Here is a 24,440-nt window from a genome sequence, read left to right as displayed (position 1 = left end):
CCGCACCTCTGGCAGTTCACACTGCCATATGCGATACGCAGGGGGTGTCAATTAAAAGTTAACGACACCCCCAGTTGCGATCGCATATCGCAGTGTGATCTGACAGTTCGCACAGAATCGGATCGCACTAGTGTGAACCACTATGTGATCCGATTCTGCTGCGGATGAAAAAAAGCCTCATGTGCGTGTTTATTGCAGATGTGGTGCGAATTCAGCCATACAAAGTATAGCTGAAATTCACACCGCACATGAGATTGCATGTAATTTAGGAGCAGTGCGCTCTGAATTACATGCGATCTCCGCAATTGCACAAATGTGAACCGGCACTGAACTGATGAACTGAATGGACCTTATGTGTGAAAGGGGCCTTAGGCTCCTTTCACACATACAGTCCGCTCAGTTCAGTCACGTTAAAATGTATCAGTTTTTTTACATCCACTACCAATGCAAAAACAAATGAAAAATTGACCGTTTGTCAGTTTACATCCGTTTTTTGACGGAAGAAAAATAGGGCATTCATTCCAAAAAACGGACATTAACGGAAGCGGATGAAATATGATGTTAGCGGATGATCATCCATTTTACATAGAGATGCATTGATGTCTGTTTTTCACCCATCAACGGATGGAGTATGTGTGAAAAGGGCCTTAGGCCTCATGCACACTTTTCCAGCCGCTTTTTTTTGGCTTTAGACCTTTTTTCCTGCAGCCAGTAAACTCCCCAGCATGTTATTCTGTGTGTCCATGCTCACATAGGCTGCTATCAGTGGTTTTTGGCAGGGGAGTTTTCTGGCTGGATTAAAAAAAAAAAAAAAAAAAAAAAAAAAAAAAAAAGAACTAGTGGGTTTTGAGGAGTCTTTCAGCTGTAAAAAAACAATTTCAGTGCCGGTTCACATTTGTGCGGCTGCGGAGATCGCATGTAAATCGGAGCGCACTGCTCCTTCATTACATGCGATCTCATGTGCGGTGCGAATTTCAGCCATACACTTTGTATGGCTGCATCCGCACAGGAGGCATTTTTTGAGCCACATCTAAAATCGGATCGCACAGTGGTTCACACTTGTGCGATCCGATTCTGTGCGTACTTGCAGATCGCACTGCGATATGCGATCAAACTGGGGGTGTCGTTAAACTTTTAATTGACACCCCCTGCGTATCGCATATGGCAGTGTGAACTGCCGGATGTGCGGATGCTATGCTGGAACACGCTGCATATTCGCAGTGTTCCCGCATCGCACAAGTGTGAACCAAGCCTGACTCTGAAAATATAAAAAATGCTGATAATCTGCATTTATCAGCGTTTAGAGCCATAAGCTTTTGTGTGGGGGGGGGGGGGGGGGGGAACACGCTACTGCAAAACTCATTCTACATCTAATACTACTGGTGTTTTTCTAATGTCCCGAGCACATGAGGCCTCATGCACAATGCATCTCAAAGTATTTATTTTTTTGCCTGGAAATTCCCCTCTGTGTTGGCCAATGTGTCCATGCTGATGGCTTTTTCAGTGTACATACATACATACATACATACATACAAGCATGCAGGCAGAAGAACCCCCGCCAAACATTTTTTTGAGAGGAGCTTTCAAACAAAAAAATAAAAAAAATGCATAAGCACCCAAAATAAACACAACAAAAAAAAGAAAAAAGGGGAAGGAAAACTGAGCGGGGGAGAGGGTTTATGAACAAAAGTGTTCTGCTCTCAATAAAAACATGCAAATAAAAAAAAATGCATGTGCTTCAAGCTTTTAGGTAGAGAAATGAAAGTTAAAATGCTTGTAAAAGCAGTGTTTTTCTAGCTGCAGTGTGCATGAGCCCATAGTTAGTCACATGTCATCAGCCATAAAAAGTATGGAGGGGGGAGGGGGCATTAATAACCCCCCCAACAAAGAGGTTTGTTTAAACTGGAAGCCATTGAGCCTCCAGTAGCCCCCTCCCTCAGAAGCTCCTATTAATGATATGGCCGCACTTAGCAGGGGTTATGTACATTTTATTTTCAGTCAGGAGCCGTGTAAAGCAGCCATATGGAATACAGGTCATACAGACTACACTAATACGATTCCATACTAAGTATTACCTAACGTGACCCTCACAATACGGCAAAAACCGCTGACCTTGAGGCAGCACAGCCTCTAGTCTAAGCGGGCTGCGCACAATTCCAACTCTGCCGGCTTCCTCTTTGTTGTAGTAAAATGGCGCCTTATGACACCCGAGTAACATCCAGCGCTCTCCACACATTTCAAAAATAAACAGCCAACGGCGCCGAGAGGCGGAGCTAGCGCCACAAACCAACGGCTCCATAGAAAATCAACCGCCGCGGCTAGCAGCCGACGTCACCGGGACGACGCCCACTGTCTCCCTTTTGAACTATGGAAGCCGAGCCCTCTCGCTCCTTCCCATAGGTGCAAAGGCAGAGCTGGGCGGAGAATCGGGAAGAGGCGTGCCTGTAGTAAATCACATACTGTCATATTTGCGCGTGGCCACGCCCATCTCGGTCGAGGCTGTAGGTGGTCTGCGTTGGGAGTGGGCGTGACTCGCAGAATTTGTAAACTAGATTCCTCCAATCAGAGGGTCGTAGCGCTGAACGAGCCAGGATTGGAGGTGGAGAGGAGGGAGACTAGTTGTGCGGAAAGCGGTTGTGAGGCTCCAGTCACTGCGCTTCCTCTCGAGCACCAGCGATCGCCAGAGTCCTCTTCTTCGTCTTCTTCCATATCAGTTCCAGGGCGAGGCCGTCATCCCCGAAATCACCATGCCTAAGAGAAAGGTAAGCCGATCGGCTGTTCGTGTTGAATACGTGTCCGATCCGACTTCTCCCCCCTCCCTTGTATGTGTGCGTGTTGCGGTCTCCCCCCCTTTGTCTGCAGGTGGTGCCTACCTCTCCTTCCCCCCCGATCATCACTATATCTGATCCCAGCACATCTCCCTAGAATTATTCGGCTGCTGGATGTAGGGGGTGGGGTCCTCGATCCCCATCGTTATTTTTTTTCTCCCCCCCCTCCTCCATCATTGGCCATGTTCAATGACGACTCACGGAAAGAGTGGAGAAGTGTGACGTCCTAGATCCTGGTGTCATGGTGGGGACTATAGAGGGCCCCGGCCTTCCCATCGTCCCCGCATTCCTATAAACTTCTCAGCCTCAACCCATAGCAAGAACTTGGCCGCCTTCTGAGAACTTTACAGGGCAGATCGATCAGATCATGGCCAATGTGGGACTCCATATGTCATTCCTGATAGACCGTTACAGGGTAGCCACCTTGTTGTTGTAGTGCTAACATGGCCATGGGGGGGGTGGGGGGGTGGCTAGAAATCACTGATGGGGCTCATATCTGGTCCAAAAAAATTCATAAGATTGGATTTATCAATGATCAAAGACACAAATTGTCAAAGTTGATCAAAACTATTCGGATCAGTCTAGATAGAAAATCAGATCGTAGGAAAGTAGACGATACAATATGATGGTTAAGTGTATGTGTAGAATAATCTAGCGATCGTATTTCTAATCGGATAGGAAATCTATATTCAAAAATACAATCGTATATAAAATTGGTCCTAACAGTAGTCCTGATGTCAAATTACATATACATTGTACAAGCGCTGTGTAAATTGACAGCGCTATATAAGTACCTGAAATAAATTAATAGTCCTGCATGGTACAGTTTTATATACAACCACATGTTATTCCATTTAAGCAGGCCATATTCGAAAAAGAAGGTTAAGTCGATCGAAAAACAAAAATAGCTCTCACACTATTGTGCCATCAATTGTTTCAATTTTTTTTAAAAAAAGAAAAAAAAACCAGCATGCTGGATCAGGCACTTTCCATCACGTGTCGCAGCTGGCACGTGAATGATTCGAAAATCACAAATTTTGTTTGTTTTTTTTCCCCTCGTCTATGGCCTACTTTACTTGTCTGATCTAAACAATTGTTTGATGCACCATTATCTACTTTCTAACAATCAAACGTTCCATCCAAACCTATGAGAACAATGTCAGTTGAATTGATCGGCTTTGCTCGAAATCGATCGAGGACACAGGACGTGTCATTTTGGAAATTCATAGATCTGATCATATTATCCGATTGTCTGAAGGATCGGATTGCTGCTATTGGATGAGCACTTGACCTCTGTAGTTTTGAATTCTGACCAGTATAAAACTTTACTAAGCCTGGGGGGGGGGGGGGGGTGCACTGCAACCAGTCTGCTTCTGGCTCTCATTTTCAAAGCTTAACTGAGCAGGCTAAAGCTAAAAGCTGGTTGGTTTCTATGCAGTGCTGCTCCGGTTTAATAACCCCCCCCCCCCCTCTTTGTATAGACCTAACAGAACACAAAGACCAGAGCTAATTGAGATATGTAAAGAGTGTCATGGGACGTAATGTGAAAAAATGTTGACAAAGCTAAACCTACAGGAGTTGTAAGAGTTTCTGTATATTTCTGTCTGGGGCTGGTCAACTTTTTTTTTAAAAAAAAAATTCTCAATGGGATCCGTTGCATTCTCCTCTGTTGTTGTAAGAAGAGTAACCATTTGGCGCAAAGCTGCTGGCACGTGTGCTTGAAGAGCAGTGAGATGTTCCCTATTGTTGACCCAACTTTTTTGAACCCCCTGGTGGATATATCTGTCGGCCTTCTTATTTTTTCACATGAAATACACATTCCCGATGGAATAACTTTATTTTTGAGTTCTTTTTTTTATATTTTTATTTTAATTTTTTATGTAGTTAGGTTTTCAGTTACAGCTGCTTTTTTTTCTATTGTGTAAGCATTTTACAGCCTTAGTGACTTAATAAACACACTGGAAGTATTTAGCTTAATTTTCTTTTCCCCTACTTATGGACAAGAGCAATTTTTGCCTATGTAAACACGTGTAAAGGTTAAAAACTAACTGATCATAATGGGTCTTTTTTTTTATATATATATATATATATATATATATATATATATATATATATACACACACATTTTTTTTGTATTAAGCAATTTGTGATTGTAATGTATAATCACATATTTAGGATACTTAGCCACAAAGATATGCCCAACCCTATTAGATTGTAATCTCCTATGAGCAGGGCCCTCTTAACCCTATTGTATTGCAACTGCATTGTCTCCCTTTATATTGTAAAGCGCTGCGCAAACTGTTGGCGCTATATAAATCGTGTATTATAATTTGGCTCATGCAGAATTTGCTTTTGTCTAGTACAAAAGAATAGGTTAGTGCCGGTTCAGATTTGTGCGATCACTGAGATTGCATGTAATTCGGAGCGCACTGCTCCTAAAATTACATGCGATCTCTGTCTGCGGTGCAAATTCAGCCATATAGTTCGTATGGCTAAATTCGCACTAAAACACGCACAGGACCCTTTTTTTGGTCTGCAGCAGAATCGGATCATATGGCGGTTCATACTAGTGTGATCCGATTCTGTGCAAACTTTCAGATCGCACTGCAATATGTTATCTTATCTGGGGGTTTTGTTAATTGCCACCCCCAGCGTATCGCATATGGCGGTGTGAACTGCCAGGGGTGCAGATGCGATGCGGGAACACTCTGTATATTCGCAGCGTTCCCGCATGGCAGAAATGTGAACTGGCACTTAAAGCGGTAGTATCCCGCTTTTTGACACTTTTACCTACAGGTAAGCCTATAATAAGGCTTACCAGTAGGTACAAATAATATCTCCTAAACCGTGCCGGTTTAGGAGATATTTGCAGTGCATGCAGCTGCTCGCGCGGGCGCTCTGAAGGTCCGGGGGGGACCTTCAATTATGTTTGCCGTGAGCTTGCCGGAAAATCACTCCCGCGCGGGAGTGACGTCATCGCGGCTCCGGCCAATCATCGCGCCGGAGCCGTCTCTTCCAGCCAATCACCGCTCCGGAGCCGCCGAACCCGGAAGAGACGGCGAGGGATCATGGCAGCGCCCGCAGCGATGTCCGGGGGTCCGTGTCGGGGCTTCGTTCTAAGGTAAGTTACACATAATGAGCTAGTATGCGATGCATACTAGCTCATTATGCCTTTGTCTTGCAGGTTTTTTTTTTTTTTTTAGGATTTACAACCGCTTTAAAGTGATATTAGAGTGTTTTTTTTAAAAAAAAAAAAAACAACAAACATGTAATACTTAGCTGCTCTGTGCAGTTGATTTTGCATGGAGTAGCCCAGATCTTCCTCTTCTCAGGTCCCTCGCTGATGCTCCTGGCCCCTCCCTCTTGCCAATTGCCCCCACAGCAAGCAGCTTGCTATTGGGGCACCTAAGCTGCTGTGTGTCCATTTAGACACAAAGCCGCGGTTCGGCCCTTCCACCCCTCTCCCCTCATTGGCTCACTGAGTTTGACAGCAGCGGGAGCCAATGGCGCCAATCAGGTGGGGGAGACCCGGACAGCCGATGCTCTCGCTCAACATCGCTGGATCGAGATGGGGTTTAGGTAAGTATGAGGGGGCTGCTGCACACATGTTTTTTTATCTTAATGCTGATAATGCATTCAGATGAAAAACCTGCCTTTGTAACTTGTGGTTAAAGTGGTTCTAATCTCCTTTAATGGCACTTTTCCACTGCAAGTACCGGCTCGGCCCTGCTTGGCCCGGTTTGCTTTTCCACTGCGGTACCGCATGGTATAGGGTCGGAACGGTTCGGTACGGTATAGGTTTGCTTTTCCACTAAAGTAGTACTAAGTTAAGTGGGTGGGATAACAAAGGGGTGGGTGGGATTCTCTGACCAATCAGTGGCTAGTAGTGACTGCATGCAAAGGATTGTGGGATATGGTACCAGTTTGGTACCTGTTGGAACCACAATCGAGTAGGTACTGTTTTTTCAGAGCCGTACCGTTCGGTTCCATGCAGTGGAAAAGCAAACCTATACCGTACCGTTCCGACCCTATACCATGCGGTACCAGCAGTGGAAAAGCACGAAAGGGTGCCGAACCGGTACGGTTCCATGCAGTGGAAAAGCGCCATTAGATCTACTAACCAGTATTTATTGCAAAGGCCTGTTTATATCGTTTTGGTAGATCTAAATTTTTTTTCTTTTTTTTTTGCCATTTGAGATTGTATGGGCAGATTTTACCCTATATGGTGGCCATACACATAACGGGCTAATTGAATGATTCTTAACAGAATTGTGCAATCTGATCGAATCTATGAGTTCTTGAAAAAACATTTCCTCCATTGTTGATCGTTTTTAAACAAAACCAACGAATTTCATTGAAATTATTTTGATCAGGTTGTGGGAAAATTCATAGGAAAGTAGATGGATCAAGATAAGTGAATGATGCATCAAACAGTCCTCTGATCACATTTTTTTCCCCATAGGCAGTAAATTGATCAACAGTAAGATCGTATCGAAGATTGCTCTGTTCTGAACTTCCTCTTTTTGTTTATTTTAGCAAATATTATTTTTTTACGTTTTTGTTACCGGCCTCCCACCTCCAGTTAACGGCTGCCTAGGATATATGTATCTCACATCCCAGGAGGCTGTGCAATTGAAGTGTCCTTTTTTTATTTATTTCCCCTGCACGTGTGTGGGATCAAATAAGCAACATATATGGGCCAACTGTGCAAACGACATAGACAGCCAGGTCCCAATTCAAGATGGCTGTGTGGGATGTAAGAAAAGGACCGCGCAGGATTTGGTAGGCTTGTTAGTATTTAAGGTAAAGCGAGTGCACCTTGGAAAGTAAAATTCATGGACGGGTATGACATTCCACTTTAAAGTAAGCTGTTTTCATAGGGAAAATTTGCCCTATGGTTTTTAATTGAAACTTTAAAGCAGCAGCCAGGCAGCTAGCATTTTAAGGGTGGACCAACAGTGGCGACCTCCATGATTCTTTCATGACCAATTTCTTTTACCCTCCCTTTAAGTTCATGTTTTCTTGCAGATGCTGGCTGTTGGCAGCTTTGCATATAAAGGGAGCTTGTTAACCACTTGAAGAGCTTTAATTCAGGGTTCAGGTGACGGTTATAGCTGGATATAACATGATGGTTATAGCAGGTGTGGCTATCGCTATCGGGCATGGATTGGGTGGCTTGGATTTGAAGTGGAAATGCTGAGCACGCCCAGGTTTTGGGGCTCCTGAAGAATTATTATAAGTTAGTGTTTTGTGCCAGTACCTTGTGGTAGCAGCTATCCTACAGTAAAGTCAGTCTAAGTGCCAGTTCACACTGCAGCGGCATGACTTCAGGGGCGACCTTTGAAGTTGCGTGCACCGCGACTTCAGCGCGATTTGCACGGACTTCATAAAATGAATGTCTATGCAGGTCGCCCCGAAGTAGTACATGACCCTTTCTAAGTTGGAGCAACTTGTGTCGCTCCTATTAGAACCGTTCCTGTACCGAACAATGGGAGCGCGACGGACCGCGACTTGTCAGGCTGACAAGTCGCGGTCCAAGTCAGATCAGTGTGAATGGGCTCTTATGCCTCGTTTCCACTGAGTGGTTCGGTTCAGTACGGTACGGTTCGGTACGGTACACATTGCGTTTCCACTGCCAATAGTACCCTTTTCATGATAGGCGTGGTGTAGCTGGTCACAGCAGGAAAGCTGTGATAGACGATTCTCTGTCAACCAATCAAAGTTCTGCAGAGTGTAGCTCCACCCAGTTGGTACGGGTCTAATGTGCTTGGTACCCCAACGAAAGGGTACCAAAAAGTGGTACGGTTCGGAATTAGGGTACCATTCATAATGGAAACGGCATAAAAAGCGTACCGAACCGTACCAGAAAGCTCAGTGGAAACGCGCCATTAGGGTCCATGCACACTGGCTTTAAAAAACTCTGCTTCTAAACGAGTTTAGCATTTTACCTGTAGAAGCAGCTCAGTGTTATCCTATGTGTTGATGAACGTTGGGGCATTTGGAGGCAGAAAAAACCCTTCTGGTTTGCATTTTCTAGCAGAAAAAAATGTAAAATGTTCCTAAAACGCATTTTTTTTTTTTTATGCCAGTGTGCATAGACCCACCCTACACCTTAACATAAGATTGGATGTTTGTGTATGATCCAATAGTCTGATGGCTCCATATACAAGAATGTTTTGCTTCAGAGGGGTGAAAAAAGTGGTATTGAAAGCCCCGCATTGAATGTTTTGTAGCTTAAAGCCCAAAACGCCCCATAAGCTAAATCTTATGCTTTTTAAATTGTCCTTTATCACATTTTGAGCATTCAGGCTCCTGTAGCTCAATGCCTGAAGGTCAAAAAAGGTACATATACCACTGCTGACTTAAAATGGGCTGGTTTTGACTCTGCTGCTTCATCAGGAGGAAGTGAATAAACACGTTTTCTGTGCGTTTTTTCAAGCCCCCCAGTCTAAAACACTAAAAACGTGTGATCCTGCCCCAAAGATTCTCTTGTATGGCACTTCACTCTTATAAATACTCAAAAAAAGCCTCAATCGCCTACCTACACTAAACTTAAGTGTAAATGGAGGGGGGGGGGGTGGCAAAGATTCTTCTGGCATGGTTTTTCTCCTTGAGGAACATTGTAAATCCTAAGCTGTCCGATTTGATTTATTCTGTTCAGGACCATCTGTAGGAACTAGATTCTTGGCTAAAACTAGCAGCCCATATTTTTGGGTACCCATAAGGTTCCCAAAGATTAAAAAAAAGGTCCCTATTTAGGCCATTTACGTTGCATCAGTGAATGTTGGTATGTTTTGTAGGCCGTCACCACTGCCTGATGGACAAACCTGTTTAGTAAAATAATTAATTGCCCAGGATTTTTCTAAGAGCCGGTCCACACTAGCGCGACTTGTCAGCCTGACAAGTCGCGGTCCATTGACCGCTACAGGACCCGTTCTAATAGGAGCGACACGAGTCGCTCCGACTTAGAAAAAGGGTCCTGTACTACTTCGGGGCGACCTCGGAGCGACTTGCATTGACTTCCATTATGTGAAGTCCCTGCAAGTCGCTCCAAACCGAAGTCGTGGTGCATGGCAATGCACAAGTCGCCCCCGAAGTAGTACAGAGTCGTGTCGCCTTAGTGTGAACCGACTCTAACTGATGACTATTGTTTTCCCATGTGACAGGGTGTACTATAGTCCTTTTTCCGTCAAGCTCTTAACTTCACTAGGCAATTGTGCATACGTTCCCTTTTTATAAATGACAGGGATCCCTTTTATTGGAGTGAGAACAGATGGGGGAAAAAAAGTCAATCAGCACCTCCTAAACGTGGGAAAAGGTTTATTTGCCAATTCACTAAAAAGAAGTTCTGGTTTAAGTGGTTCAGGTATATTCCTTTTTACTCTTTTAAAACAGTCTGTCCAAACAATGGTAGACTGAGCTCTGGACTTTTCTAGCTACTACATGTGATTGTTAGCTGTATACCATGTTCTTTTCATTGCTTTGTTGACCTGTAACGTTTTCAGCATATGCAAAAAGAATAGCTGGCTGCTAGGTTCTTCACTGCAGCGTGAGATTCTTTACTGTTTGCTGACACTTTGGTCTCCAGAGTAAAACTCCCTACCCAAAAAATGCTGGACAGTTCAGCCAGTATGACCTGCTAATTATTTTATTCCTGCTGTCACTTTAGTCTGGACACGTGTAGCAGGATTAGGTTTCTGTAGTAAAATGTCAATAACCGCTGATTTGGAAAAGATTTGAACATTTATGATTAACTATTTAGAAATTAAACAATTAGGACTTTTTTATATGGTCATTTACTTATTCCTCACACATTTTTAATAGAATGTTTAAAGCCTAACTAAAATAAATACCAACAGTTTAATATATTGCAGCTTTCCAGTGCTTAGATGAGGTGTCTGAATCATTTGCCTTTTTATAAAGGTTCTTTTAAAGCTTTAAAGTGATTGGAAACGATCACCTTATTAAAAAAAAAAAAAAAAAAACATTCCTTTTAAAATAGAAATGAAAGGCAAAATATTTCTAACAGTTCAAAACTGTTAAAAAAAAAGAAATAAAAACACATTATAAACACTTCTTAATATAATTAATTAATATATATATATTTAAGTAATCACATATCCTCTGTTCTCAGCTGCATAGGAGCTGGGGGGGAGGGGAAGCAACAGTACACTGAGCTGTGCAGGGGCAGGTGTCAGATCATTGGAGGAGAGTGGGCTGAGTTCCCAGCACAGCTAGAGAACTGCCTACGCTGTGTTCTCCGGTTTAGTGTGGTCAGTTTTTAATAGGAAAGAAGAGGGACTTACAGGAACACCAGGGATTTCACACGAAGGAAGCAATACAAAGAGATCAGGATACCTTTCTCTTTCGTTCATTGACTGACACAGCTCCTGATATTCATAACTATTGGGTTATACTGTCCCCTACAGGAGTAGGACACTAGGGAGAAAATAATTCTGGCTACACCCATGGGCAATCCCAGGGGGTATACTCCCTCTCTCTGCTATAGCCACTTAAAAATGAAGGCAGCAGCCGAGTCGGGTGCCTCTGATGGGGGCAGCCCCAATGCGTTTAGCTGAAGCCCCCACTCTTCTTTTGGGCATCTGCCGGGCTGGGATCCGTGCACTTGCGGCTGGGCCTCCACAAAAAGTTAGGCCGCAGCCTGCTAGGCCATGTGGTCAGCATGGCACCTCCCTTAAAATGGGGGGGGGGGCTTAATTTGTTTTAATGATGGCCTTACCACCATTATTGTGTGGGGCACCTGCCCCTTTTAGCTCTGCCGGACCATCAGGGTACCCTGCCTGTGCATCCACGTCACAGAGCGACCCCTTTGTTTTTTGCGGGGTCCATTTGTGGGCCCTTGGACGGCAACCCCTTTGTGGGATTGCAGTTGGCAGCCTACCCTGATTGTTATGTTTTCTGGGTGAGCTTAGTATATAGCGACCCTACTGGGTCTGCATCCACACACCCTGAGTGCTCATATAGTGAGGATGATTCCTCTGTACCTCTAGCATGTGTGAAAAGACGCTGGCGTATGCACTGTTTGTGTCAGTGCCTGACACTTTAAAAATGGAGGTTGCGGCTTATGCTGCATCGGAGGCACTGGTCCCTTTTGGCACCCATAAGCCCTCCAAAACGGCAAGGGCGTTCCTTTTTCCGCTTACTTTGACAACATTGTCACAAAACAATGGGGTTGTCCAAAAACACAGTGGTTCCTAAAGCGCTTTTTGCTTGCGGTGTCCTTATGAGGAATAACTGCGTTTAAAGGTAGATGGTCCCACCTGTAGTGGACTCGTCGGTTTCCAGGTTAAATAAAGCTACCTTCATTCCCGTTGAGTCCTGGCCTTTAAAATCTAGCTGATAGGGGGTGGAGGCTCTGGCCCGCCATATGTTCACTTTGGCTGGTTCAGCATTTATTTACTATTGCCCTGGTGTCCCAAGTTTTGACTGAGTGGGCTAAACTTTTATGCTGGGACCTGGATGAAAAACGGCTACCCCGTTCCAGGGGCTACAGTTTATCTGTGATGTCTCTTTGTATGCAGCTCCTTTGATTTCTAGGCTGCCTGTATAAGCAGTGGTCCTTTGGCGTATTATCTGGCTGAAATGCTGGTCTGAGGACCAGACTTCTAAGAAGGCCTTATCTGATCTCCCCTTGTAAGGGGATTGCCTGTTTGGAGCTTCCTTGGATGAAAAAACTGTATCGGTCGATCCCTACTATAGTGGATAATTGACACTAGAAGCATTGAACACTGGCCTTTCCCCTCCTAAAGTCCAATAATGCCTAGAGTTTTGAGGTTGCAGCCCTAATCCAATGCTTTGTTTCTGGGGAGGACTGCAGGATCTGGTAAATTGATTCTGTGCTGTTTTTTTTTCCCCTATGCTACTGTACATGCAGGCAATGCTACAGTGGGCTTAGGCTCTGTTTACACCTGAGCATTTTTCAGCTCATAAAACGCTCATCTGTGAAAATCCAAAACGCCCAACAATCAAAATCCCATTCATTTCAATGGCCCCTGTTCACATCTGAGCGTTTTTGTCCCCTGAAGCAAAACGCCTGTAGCTGAAAAAAGTACAGGAGCTTCTTTTTGGGCTGATTACCAGCGTTTTTGTTAGATGTCAATGCCTGCCTCCAAAAACGCTGTAAAAAACGTGCGAAAACGATACGCTCAGTGTGAATGCAGCCTTAGAGGAGGCAGTGCTTGAGCCAGTGAAGTCACCGGACGACCGTTTTGCAGGCCCAAATTCATCCATTCATTTAGCAAACAAGAATTCTGGAAATTTATAGTAGCTTGGTGAGCAGGATAACAGTAAAGACCAAATTACTGACACAAGGAAAAAAAAACAATGCATCAGGCAGTCAAAACCCCTTGCGTGAGTTTAAATGATAGGACTATAATTAAATAAAGTGTACCTTTTTTTTTTTTTTTTTTTTTTAACAATGCCTTTTGGCTTATATAATTGAGTGAATGCCTACTGATTTTATACAATAATTGTGTCATTGCCTTTACAAAAAACGTTTTACTCTTGTTCTATGATGGGATTAAAAGTTAAAATGCATTATTTTATCAGCTTCCATCTCCACATTCCTGTGGAGTTTGCAGACAGTAGAATCCTGCATAACAATAGGATCATGGGGGGACCTTGATCAAAACTGGAGCAGCCGGATTCTGAAACCGTAAAAGTTCATTTATAAAATTGAAATAATCATGTCCTATCCAGTGTGCTATGCAGCCGACTTCTGTACTTGGAAGGATCCATAATTAAACAGAATGGGTTTATTGTATGAACGGGACTTGAGGAATCCTCTGTTGCCTAAACAATTTCCAACCAGGGGCAGATGTTAAAAAGTAATATTTTTCCTTCAAACCATACATGACATTTTGTTTATTCATAACTTTTCTTTTATTGCAGTCTCCAGAGGGTGCTGAAGCCAAGGATGCTGGCAAAGTAACTAAACAAGAGGTACAGTTGGAATTTATTTTTTAACTCTCATGAAAATCTAAGCACCTTTTTTCTAATTTAATGTTTTTTTAATAACTTTGGTTTCAAGGAAGCATTTTTACAGTTTTCCAAATGGTAGCATGTAAGTATGTTTTATAATATGGTATTGTCCCTGGAATTCATAAAGACTGGCACAGGCAGATTTTTCAATGCCTCTCTCGTGCATTCTAAAAGTGGTGAAGAATGCGCCAAATTCATGTACCTGTCTAGAATGTGTACTTAAAGCGGTAGTATCCCGCTTTTTTTCACTTTTAACTACAGGTAAGCCTATAATGAGGCTTACCTGTAGGTACAATTAATATCTCCTAAACCGGCATGGTTTAGGAGATATTTGCAGTGCATGCAGCCGCTCACGCGGACCTTCAGCTTCCCTTGCCGGGAGCTTGCCGGAAAATCACTCCCGCGCGCATGCGCGGGAGTGACGTCATCACGGCTCCGCCCAATCACAGCGCCGGATCCGCCGAACCCGGAAGAGATGCCGTGGAATCATGTCAGCGCCCGCAGCGGTGTCCGGGGGTCCGTGTCGGGGCTTCGTTCTAGGGTAAGTAATTCATAATGAGCTAGTATGCAATGCATACTAGCTCATTATGCCTTTGTCTTGCAGGGTTTTTTTTTTTTTCTGGGTTTACAACCTCTTTAAACTTGGCTTATGCTGCGCCACTTTTAGACTGCGCGTGAGACACTTTGCAAAATCTGCCTGACCCAGATTTTCTCTCTATGCCAAAAGAGTTGGTCTCTAATTAGCTTCACTTTTTTCTTTTCTTTTTTTTTTTTTTTTTTTTTTTTTTTTTTTTTCCCCCCCCAAGTACAAGGTAAATCTGTTTTATAGTTTCTTAGGACAACTTTATATATACATTTAAAAAAAACAAGAAAGGAGCCAGTTTAACAAAAGAAAAACATTTCCCGACTAACAAGACAAAATTGCTGAACACACAGAACCCTGCTGTATTGGGGCTTTAGATCATAGAGAATAAGAAGTTCTCCAAGGTACATACATTTACACTGATAGAATGGTGAGGACTCCGGAAAGACGTCAGATGTTCAGACTATGGTGGGCTATATACTTTTTTAAAAGGAAATCTTCAACTACTCTTAATGTAATCCCATCCGCTAGGAATAGATGAGAATGAATGTTCAGGTGGTGAATGGTTGCCCAAGTGCTATCCTTTCTATTAAGAAAGTTGTGATATGGCACCTCGCCGGGACCTGCCTGCAAGTGTAGCCATCCACATTTCACATTAGCTGCACTTTTTTTTACATTTTTGCATATTCGATGCGACACATCGTATAAGTGACACGTTTTTAGAACTACTTGAATTTGGTGCACAAGTTGCTGTCCGAACCAAAAGTGTTGCAATTTCTTTATGTATACAATATATTAAGAGCTGGTTCACACTGGGGCGACTTGGTCGCCTGACAAGTCGCTGTGGGTCGCCTGCCATAGATTAGCACAGGACCCGTTCTAATAGGAGCGACACAAGTCGCTCCGACTTAGAAAAAGGGTCCTGTACTACTTTGGGGCGACCTGCATTGACTTCAATGATATGAAGTCTGTGCATGTCGCTCCAAGGTTGCGGTGTGCGCTGTGCACTGCGACTTCACAGGTCGCCCCGGCAAGTCGGATCGCCTCAGTGTGAACCGGCTCTAAATACATTAACAAGGGATTAATGCCAGAAAAGTGGCACAGCAGTTTTATTGAATTCCCCCCATTTGTTAATCGATCAAAAAAATACACCTTGAGGTGAATTACCGCACTAAAAATAGTGAATCACCAATTCAGATTCCTCTATTTGGGCTTCATGCACAGTGGCCTAAAAAAACTCTTTCACAGGCGATTGACTCTTTTTTCTCCCTCTACACACACATCAATGCTAGCCAATGCGTCCATACACACATAGGCGTTTACAGGTATATTCGAAGAGGAGTGTTTACAGGCTGAAAAAAAAAAACAGTGCGGGCAGGAGAGGAGCTTTTAAGCAGATAAAAGCACTAGACGCACATGAATGCGTTTTAAACTCCTCAACGCTAGGTGCATTTAGCACTTGAGTTCTCATTTATTCCAAAAGGCAGAAAAAATGAATATGCTTACCAATGAAATCCATAAACGCGCAAAACCTGGTTTTAGGCTATTTGTTTTAGGCAGCTTTTCTCCTGCCAGAAGAAAGGGCGTTCAGAGGAACTGAGCAAATACTTAGTGTGCATGAGGCCTTAGACATAAAGTCGAGTATCTTCATTCTATTTATTTTTTTGTTTGTTTTTAAGATGATCCTATAACATATGCGTGTCTTCGGTTTTGCTTCTTTTAGCAGAAAAAATTTGAGTAGATTAGTAGTTTATTCTTGTGATAATGAACTCTTCTTTTTAATTATTTTTTATTTTTATTTTTTTAAAGCCTACAAGAAGATCGGCAAGACTGTCATCAGTAAGTTTTCATTTGCTATACGTTTTCCGGTGTGCTTATAGGGATTTACCTTGTGGCCTTTGTTATGAAATGTTAATGCAAGTTTATTATTCAAAGGATAAGTGCAAATTTTGGTAAGAAAGGTGAAAATAGTACCCTGGAAACTATTCTGCAGTAATCAAATCTAATAACTATTAATAAATAAAAATTTGCAGACCTAAAATGAATGATATGGGATTCAGAAATGCTTGCTGGCCATAGCTGAGACATAAAATTAGCGAATGATTTACAGTTTGCTGCATCACTTTGATTAACAGATCTTGCTAGTGTATTGTAAAACCCTGTTAACCACAATAATTGAAAATTTAATGTGCCATTTCTCTGGAATACAAGCCAATGTTAAATTTAGGCTGAAGAACACTTTTAGGAACATTAGTTGAATCCTGCAAATGTTTTCTATGCATTCCCCAGTGGTATTTTTTTCCAACGTTCCTGCTTCCTAAGTTATCTGTTCTTTCTTCATGGACATTTTGTGCCTGCTTCACGTTTGGTATATTATGCCCTCCTCTTTCACTAAAATTCTAACTAAGCAGCAAGAATGAAATGTGTAGTTACAATTTGTGATATCCTTATAGAGGGATTTGTTTTAAAATATAAAGCCTCTGTGTGGGAAAGTGTGCCTTTCGTCTGTTTCGGCATTCATAAAAATCAGTGGGACTTTCATGCATTCCATTTGAATGTGTATCCATTCTTTAAATAGAGTTCACTATATTTGTTTATCTTCTGCTGATAGTGGAGACCCAGACTGCACAAAGACATACTTGTGAAAGTGATCCACTGGTCTACTCCAAATGCCCTTTTCTCCCAGCGTTAAGTTTATTGAAACCTCAAATTAAAATGGAATCCAAAGAGGAAAAAACTAAAGCAAAGTGATCAGTTTTTTCCTTTTTATTAAGGCCCCATTCACACTTGCTTAGCGATTTTGAATTTTACTCCAAATCAGTGGCAGTGGCTGCAAGACATGCATTTGGATTGGATATTATTCCTTCATTGTCACTCAAAAGAAAAACATGTCTTTTACAAATCACGTGAAGCTTGTCGCTTAAAAAGAAGCAGGAGCTTTTTTGGGTGACAAACGTGCCTAGGGCAGCCCATGCGTGACACCTGGAATCATGTAAAAAAAATTACCACGCAAAACACAAGTTCTGCTTTGTGAACTGTGAAAGTGGCCTAAAACACAAACAGGTGGTTTTATTTAAAAAAAGAGTAAAAATAAATATATATTATATATGATGTCACAAGAACAGGCGAACAAAGTCAAGTAAACTCAAGGTTTAGAAATCTTAACTGTCGTCAGAATAAAGTGAACCATAGTGTACTGAAATGCAGCATACGGTACCAGTAGAAATTACCGAAGGGAGGAATTGGTATGCTATAAAATCGAGTTTCAAGTTAGTTAGAAATTGAGTTGTAGTAGCAGCTAGGGGCGCTGAGGCCAAAGGTAAAGAAAGGAAGGATCATCAAGAAAACGAGGCAAGGTTTGCAGTCCTCGGGGTCCCTCTCCAAGGTGGATCGAGATCTTAGGAGAAAGAGGTTTCCCCTGAGGTGGCGGTATAACAAACCTCAAAATTAGATAACATTGCATTGTAAAACATATAGCGTAAATCACTAAAATAAACAGTAGGTGGTGTACTTTATAAAAACGAGGCGGATGGAATGTCGAGTGGTGGAAGACAGGGAGATGTAGCTGAAGCAAGGGAAAAGGGGGATTGGCAGGGTTTCCTATGGCTTGCATGAAGGCTTGGCAGGTGAGGCTGGGGGCTTTAGGGGCAATGAGGTAAAGAGGTGACTTTCCCATCAGGGGCTGGTGCATTGCATGTGACCGAGGCTTTAAGGTCTTCGACAGGGAAGGATCTGCTGAGATGTTTAAAGGGCTATGATATCCTCTTGAATCCTGAAGTGTTCTGGTAGTTGTGATCTTTTATGGGGTGGATTTTTGTGACAGAGAGGGACCATTTATTTCGGAAATGGGTTGTAACTGCATAGTGGGACAAGTCCGTGTCCAGTTTTTCCTTTCATAGAAGGTTTAGGAGAGAAGGGGGGGGGGGGAGTGAAGGCCCAATTTATTCAGAATGGCACATCTCGCAGACATGAAGCATGCCCAAAGCCAACCTTTGTTGCGCTGAGTAAAAAGCCGCTGGGTTTTGGAATGAGTAACTGAAGATGTTAATGCTGTCAAATTTATGAGTATGGCCAGCTTAAAGTGTAAGAAAACCCCAACTTTTAGTTTTCAAAGCCTAGGGAAAGATTAAAACCCACGTGAGCCCTTCCGTCTCAGTGAGGAATTTTATTTAGTTTTTTTTTCCTTCACTTCCTATTCTGGAAATGGATTTTCTATCGTAGTTGTCACTGGAACATTTGCCATCAGTAAATTATTTCCCCACACATTTTGCTGTGGTCACAGCTGTAACATTTTTTTTCAGACCTGGGACATCATAAACAACTAGTCTTCCCTAACTTTATCCAAATCTAAAAAAAAAGCTTTTTCTCTTCCGTTCATTGACTGACACAGCTCCTGATCTTCTTAACCATTGGGTTATACTGCTCCCTACAGGAGTAGGACACTAGGAAGAAAAAAGTCTGGCTACGCCTATGGGCAGTCCCAGGGGGTATACTCCCTCTCTCTGCTATATGTACTATATATTATTTTCTACCTAGTCAGGAGTAAGGACCTCGTTCCTTGCTGGGATCTCTGCTTCTGGCAATTTTTTTTCTCCTGTGTTTTTTTTTTTTTTTCCTGTGAGATCTACAATCAACTGCTGGACTGGGTCGCGGGCTGGATAATCTAGATCCAGTGGTCACCCTAGTCTGGCCAGCTAGCGTGTGCATACCTCACGCATCCGCAGTCTCTGGACAACCAGATCCACCTGGGCTGCGGTACAAGGGTCCCTGATCTGGTGGCTTCGTTCTCCAGCAGGGCAAATCCTTCCTCCCCTTGTATTGGATGGTGGTCATCACGGATGTCTGTCCTGGTGGGGAGGCGTTCACGACAAATTCTGCTCGACCCTGGAAGAGTCCAGACTACTGATCAATGTCCTAGAGCTCCGAGCGATCAGACTGTGCCTGGAACATTGGACAGATCGTCTCCAAGGATATCTAGTGCGCATTCAATCAGACAATGCCACAGCCGTGGCTTATGTCAATCACCAAGGGGGTACAAGAAGTGTCCTGGCAGCTCTGGAGGTAACCGGCATTCTCTGGTGGGCAGAACGTTTAATTCCAGCCTTTTCCGCCGTACACATTCCGGGAATGGAAAACTGGCAGGCGAATTACCTCAGTCAGTAGATGTTGGACCAAGGGGAGTGGTCCCTTTATCTGAAGGTGTTTCATCAGTTGTGTCTCCCGTGTGGCAACCCTGAGGTGGATCTGTTGGCATCTCGGCTCAACAGAAAGGTGCAGAGGTTCGTGGCATGGTCACGGGATCCTCTAGCAGACACCACAGACTCGCTGGTGGCCCCGTGGTGTCAGTATTGTCTTTACGTCTTTCCTCCCCTTAAGCTTCTGCCAAGACTTCTATGCCGGATTGAGGCAGAAGGGATTCCAGTCATCTGGCCCCAGGACTGGCCTCGCCGGGTCTGGTACGCTAATCTGGTGTAGCTGGTGGCCGACGTTTCCTTTTCGGAGGATCTGCTGCCCCAAGGGCCAATCTTCCATCCTGCTTTACAGTCTTTGGCTTTGAAAGCCAGGTACTGATGGATGGGGGTTTTTCTGAATCTGTGATTCCAACTCTGTTAAAAGCTAGGAAATTACTTCTAGGAAGATCTACCATGTGTGGAAGACGTACATCGCATGGTGTGAGTCTTTTGGGGTTCTTCCTCGCTCCTTCTCGTGGCTCGAATCTTGACCTTCCTTCAACGAGGGGTTGAGACGAAATTAGCCTAGAGTACCTTCAAGGGCCAGGTGTCGGCTTTGGCAGTCTTCTTCCAACATCCCTTGGCCACAAACTCCCTCGTGCGTACCTTTCTTCAGGGTGTTCGACATTTGCTTCCTCCAATGCGGTCTCCGTTACCAGCTTGGGACCTCAATTTGGTGCTTTCGGTCCTCCAGAAGCCTCCCTTTGAGAATCTTCAGGAGATTCCCTTGCTTGCGCTCTCAGTAGGTAGCTATTTTGGTGGCTATTACCTCTGCGTGTAGGGTTTGGGAACTGGTGGCGTTATCCTGTCATTCTCCTTACTTGGTGATTCACCGAGATAAGGTGGTACTTTGCCTCTCCCCCCCCCCCCCAAAGATTGTCCCATATTTCCATTTGAATGAAGACCTTGTGTTGCCTTCCCTGTGTCGCAGGCCAAAATATCCTAAGGAAATTGCAGTGCATGTCTTGGATGTGGTTTGGGCAATTGGTGTTTACCTGGCAGCTACGGAGTCTTTTAGGAAGTCAGACTCACAATTTGTCCTTACGGAAAAGGGTTGTCTGCTTCCTCTGCGACCATTTCCAGAAGGTTTAGACAGACGGTGATTCAGGCCTATTCCATCAGGGATCAGGTTCCTCCTTTCCTTGTCAAGGCGCACTCTACTTGGGCGCTCATTCCCTTCTGGGCCTTCCGTCATCAGGCCTCGGTAATACAGGTTTGCAGGGCGGCCACCTGGTCATCGGTGCACACCTTCACAAAGTTCTATGAAGTGGATGTGTTGGCATCTGCGGATGCTTCCTTTGGCCACAATGTTTTTGCAGACTGCTGTTTAGAGGACCTGTTCCTCTTTGAGGGTGTATGGGTTTTTTTTTTTTCCTCAGGTGCACTCCAGTTGTTTTTGGTTGAGCTCCTGGTTGGCTATAGTTGGGCTTGGAAGCTTCTTTTTCGCTGTTCCCCACCCCTCCATGTTTAACACTGCTTGGGGACATCCCAATGTTTAAGATGATCAGGAGTTGTCTGTCAATGAACGAAAGAGAAAACAGGATTTTTGACTTACCATAAAATCCATTTCTCTCTGACCCTGCTTTTAACAAAACTGCGTATCTATAGCAGAGAGAGGGAGTATACCCCCTGGGACTGCTCATAAGGGTATCCAGTCTTTTTTTTTTTTTTTTTCTGCCTAGTGTTCTACTCCTGTAGGGGGCAGTAATAACCCAATGGTTAAAAAGATCAGCAGCTGTGTCTGTCAGTGAACATCAGAAAAATGAATTTTAATGTCAAAAAAACCATTTTTACATACACTATACTTTAATAACAATTGAACTAAGGGAATGTGTATACTGACAATTGCCATTGGTAATTCTGATGCTTCTTGTATATGGTGAAATGCCAGTAAAAGGTAATTCTATAGGGTAGCAAAATGTTGTCAGAGTTGTATGTAAAGTCCACAAATATAAATACTGTAGCTATTATTTTTTTTTAGTCCATTTCATGATTGATTGCTTGACAAATTAGTACAATACCTCTTCCTGATTTTTCTCCTGCTCTTCTTTTTTTTTTCCTTGTGTTTAGAAACCTGCCCCTTCTAAACCTGACGCAAAACCAAAGAAACCTGCAGCCAAGGTAATCTTCAAAGTCATAAGCCAAAGTCTTGGGATTTAAGTAGTTCTAGCTTTGTTACTGTGTTTCTGAACATGGAATTTCTGAGTTGGAGATTTGTCCTAGAAAATGTTCATCAACTTGTATCTATAGCTATTGTTATAAGTTTTGGATAGAGTGGAGAAGGTCTTGCACTCCTGTCAGGTTTTACTGCTATAGAATGCTCCATTGGAGAAATTCCTATACTTCTGTTGGGTAAAAAAAAAAAAATTGTATCCTGTCGTAAAGCTATAAAAACTATAGGCAAATTTTTTTTTTTTTTTTTGTTATTTTCTCCATTTAGGATAGAGTAAGGGAGGGCAATAACCCCTGTTAGATGACAGAAAAGAAAAAACAATTCTGTGTCCCATTGTGGAGATTTACCTTAACTTCCTGTCCTATAGCCGTGACAGAAAATCTCTGACACTTAAGGGATTACCTTGAGGCCTCCCCCCGGTCACCAATACATGTGATATTATTGGAAAATTTCCCCCTATTACTTTTCTGAGGACAACCCAAAGTTTGGGATTTTCTTTTTTACTTTCAATGATAATGGTAAATCGGACAAATGCAACAATAAAAACCTTTATAGGTGTTCTAATCCATCTCTACTCTCCAAATCTATATATATAAAAAAAAAAAAAAATCTTTGCCTTTTAGTTCTACTTTAAGGCACAGCCATTCCAATTTTTTAACCTATTTCAGAGCGAAAGTGAAGGAAAATGTATGAAATAATGGGTAGTACAGGACATATAATATGCATGTCAAGTAAATCGCAAATTGGTTCCATTTACCATATATGTCATCCATATCCAATTTGTGCTCATGGCTGCGTTATCGCGTACAATATTGCAAAAACAGCTGTGGGCACAGTTACCGGCCGCTAACAGAAGACTCCCAATCGCTGCTTGAGATCAGGAGCGGTCCGATCATGTGACAGCCAATCATGGCGGTCACGTGACCCTAAACCCCGCCTCCTAGCATCTAAAACTCCTTAAAGGGCCAGGAGGTGATGGCGCCAAATGGTTTAAGGGTAAGAAATGGAATTAAAGTGTTCTGTAAAGAGAGGTCATTCCCATGTATAGGTTTTAATTTTGTGCAGGGGTTAACCATATTTGGTCATTGCAAATTTTGTTAAATATTCATAGGATACTATGCCAATGGCACACATAATGACTGAGCTGTGCTATCAGTAGTTTGGGGAAACTCCCTATACCCTTTGTGTGTCCTACTCAAATTATGCAGCTTTAAAGTTCTAGGATATGACCTACAGTATTTGGGTTGTATTAGGAATGATTTTGGGAGTTAGGAACAATTGTAAATTTCTTATCTGTGGTTCCAGAGAAAGGATATGCTGACCCTTGTGGTCCTCAATAAATGGAAGAGCACCTCTGCCCTTTACAGTGCCACGTATGCATAAAAGTGGTTTACTAAATCCAAGCTATTTACACACATATGCTATAGGTTTACTGTTAGAACATGATTGTTTCATGTATGTAATGTCCATTTTTTTACGTTACCTTTGCAGAAGGAGCCAGGCACAAAGGCAAACAAAGGTGCTAAAGGGAAGAAGGATGAAAAACAAGAAGCTGGAAAGGAAGGTACTGCTCCCTCTGAAAATGGTGAAAATAGAGTTGATGAGGTACATTTCAAAGATTGAATCAGTGGTGGTGTTTTTTTTTTTTTTTTTTTTTTTTTTTTTTTTAGCTGTACAACCATTGGATTGCATGTTGATAATACCTCTTTTTATTGCCCATGATGTTATTACAGATTCACATCTCTCGCTCAACTGTTAATGTTTCCACATCCAGAAGTGCCCTGCCCAGCACACTGTCAATAAAAGGGCAGATTGAAACAGTTAAAGTGAAGGGTACGGTAGATCATGTTTGTGTGCAGTGCATAGAGAGCTAGCAGTGTGGTTCTTTTTTTCTGTGTGGAAAATGTGAAGCTTTCAGGTAAGGCTTCTTGGGTTTATCAAATGAGAGTGCACCAAGTAACAATGGACAGTATTTTTATAGACTAGGACACTCTGTTTTCACACTGTATATTAGCTTGCTATTATAGTTGAGTTAGGAGCTAAAATAGAAAGGCTGAAGTTGTCAATCAGCATTGCAGCAATTGATTTGGTTTTTTTTTTCTCTCTCCTTTTTTAACCCAGGCACAGAAAACTGAAGCAGCGGATGATGAGACAGAATAACTTGGTCATGGAAATTTTCGTTGATTTTACGTACCTCTTGAAGAACTTTAAGAAAAAAAAATATTTTTCTCAAGTATTTTGTAAATGCTAATTTTTTTAGGACTACGGTAGTTTAACTTTTACATATATATAATGTACATGAACGTTTTCCTCTTCATTATTCATGCTTTGCTGATTCATTTTCTTTGTCTGCAAGTTTTAAGAATATCAAAAGAATAGCACTAGTGGGTGTGTTTGAGGCTGTATTACATATCTACTTTTATCGCTTTTAAGAAAACAAAACTAAAAAAAAAAGTCTTGTGCATATAGTGATGTTGTTTTTTACTGTGCATTTATGAATTTTCCATGCCATTTTCTATAGCAATAATTAGTGGTGCTTTTGTACTTACGGTTTATGTGGTTTTGAAAATGACTAAATTGTTGTGACCATCTGCTGTTTTTTTTTTTGTTTTTGGTTTTTTTTT

The 24,440-nt window shown here is 42.6% G+C and overlaps 1 protein-coding gene across 3 annotated transcripts; it reads left to right on the top strand.

The window, feature by feature from the left end:
* Nucleotides 1-2,488: 2,488 nt before the first annotated feature.
* Nucleotides 2,489-24,346, top strand: HMGN3 (high mobility group nucleosomal binding domain 3). 3 transcript variants are annotated; one of them, XM_082249789.1, is made up of 6 exons: nucleotides 2,489-2,762; nucleotides 13,740-13,790; nucleotides 16,222-16,251; nucleotides 21,714-21,764; nucleotides 23,308-23,421; nucleotides 23,550-23,853. In XM_082249789.1, the coding sequence occupies exons 1-6, from the start codon at nucleotides 2,748-2,750 to the stop codon at nucleotides 23,688-23,690; spliced, it is 402 nt and encodes a 133-aa protein (XP_082105915.1). In that variant the 5' UTR covers nucleotides 2,489-2,747; the 3' UTR covers nucleotides 23,691-23,853. The 3 variants fall into 3 exon arrangements, with proteins under 3 accessions (XP_082105915.1, XP_082105916.1, XP_082105917.1); XM_082249790.1 differs by lacking the exon at nucleotides 23,550-23,853 and adding an exon at nucleotides 23,938-24,346 and having other exon boundaries at nucleotides 2,498-2,762; XM_082249791.1 differs by lacking the exon at nucleotides 23,550-23,853 and adding an exon at nucleotides 23,938-24,346 and having other exon boundaries at nucleotides 2,516-2,762; nucleotides 23,308-23,380.
* The last annotated feature ends 94 nt before the right edge of the window (nucleotides 24,347-24,440 follow it).

Source organism: Pelophylax lessonae (genome assembly GCF_965119305.1).
Source record: "Pelophylax lessonae genome assembly, chromosome: 3".
NCBI classification, from domain to species: domain Eukaryota; kingdom Metazoa; phylum Chordata; class Amphibia; order Anura; family Ranidae; genus Pelophylax; species Pelophylax lessonae.
Note: the sequence above shows the minus strand (reverse complement) of the source record. Positions and strands in the feature narration are given on the sequence as shown.

What these genes read in the sequence shown, in the direction of transcription:
- HMGN3 (XM_082249789.1), top strand. An exon ending in GCAAAGTAACTAAACAAGAG is followed by an intron (nt 13,791 to 16,221) that starts GTACAGTTGGAA and finishes ATTTTTTTAAAG; the next exon opens with CCTACAAGAAGATCGGCAAG. An exon ending in GATCGGCAAGACTGTCATCA is followed by an intron (nt 16,252 to 21,713) that starts GTAAGTTTTCAT and finishes CCTTGTGTTTAG; the next exon opens with AAACCTGCCCCTTCTAAACC.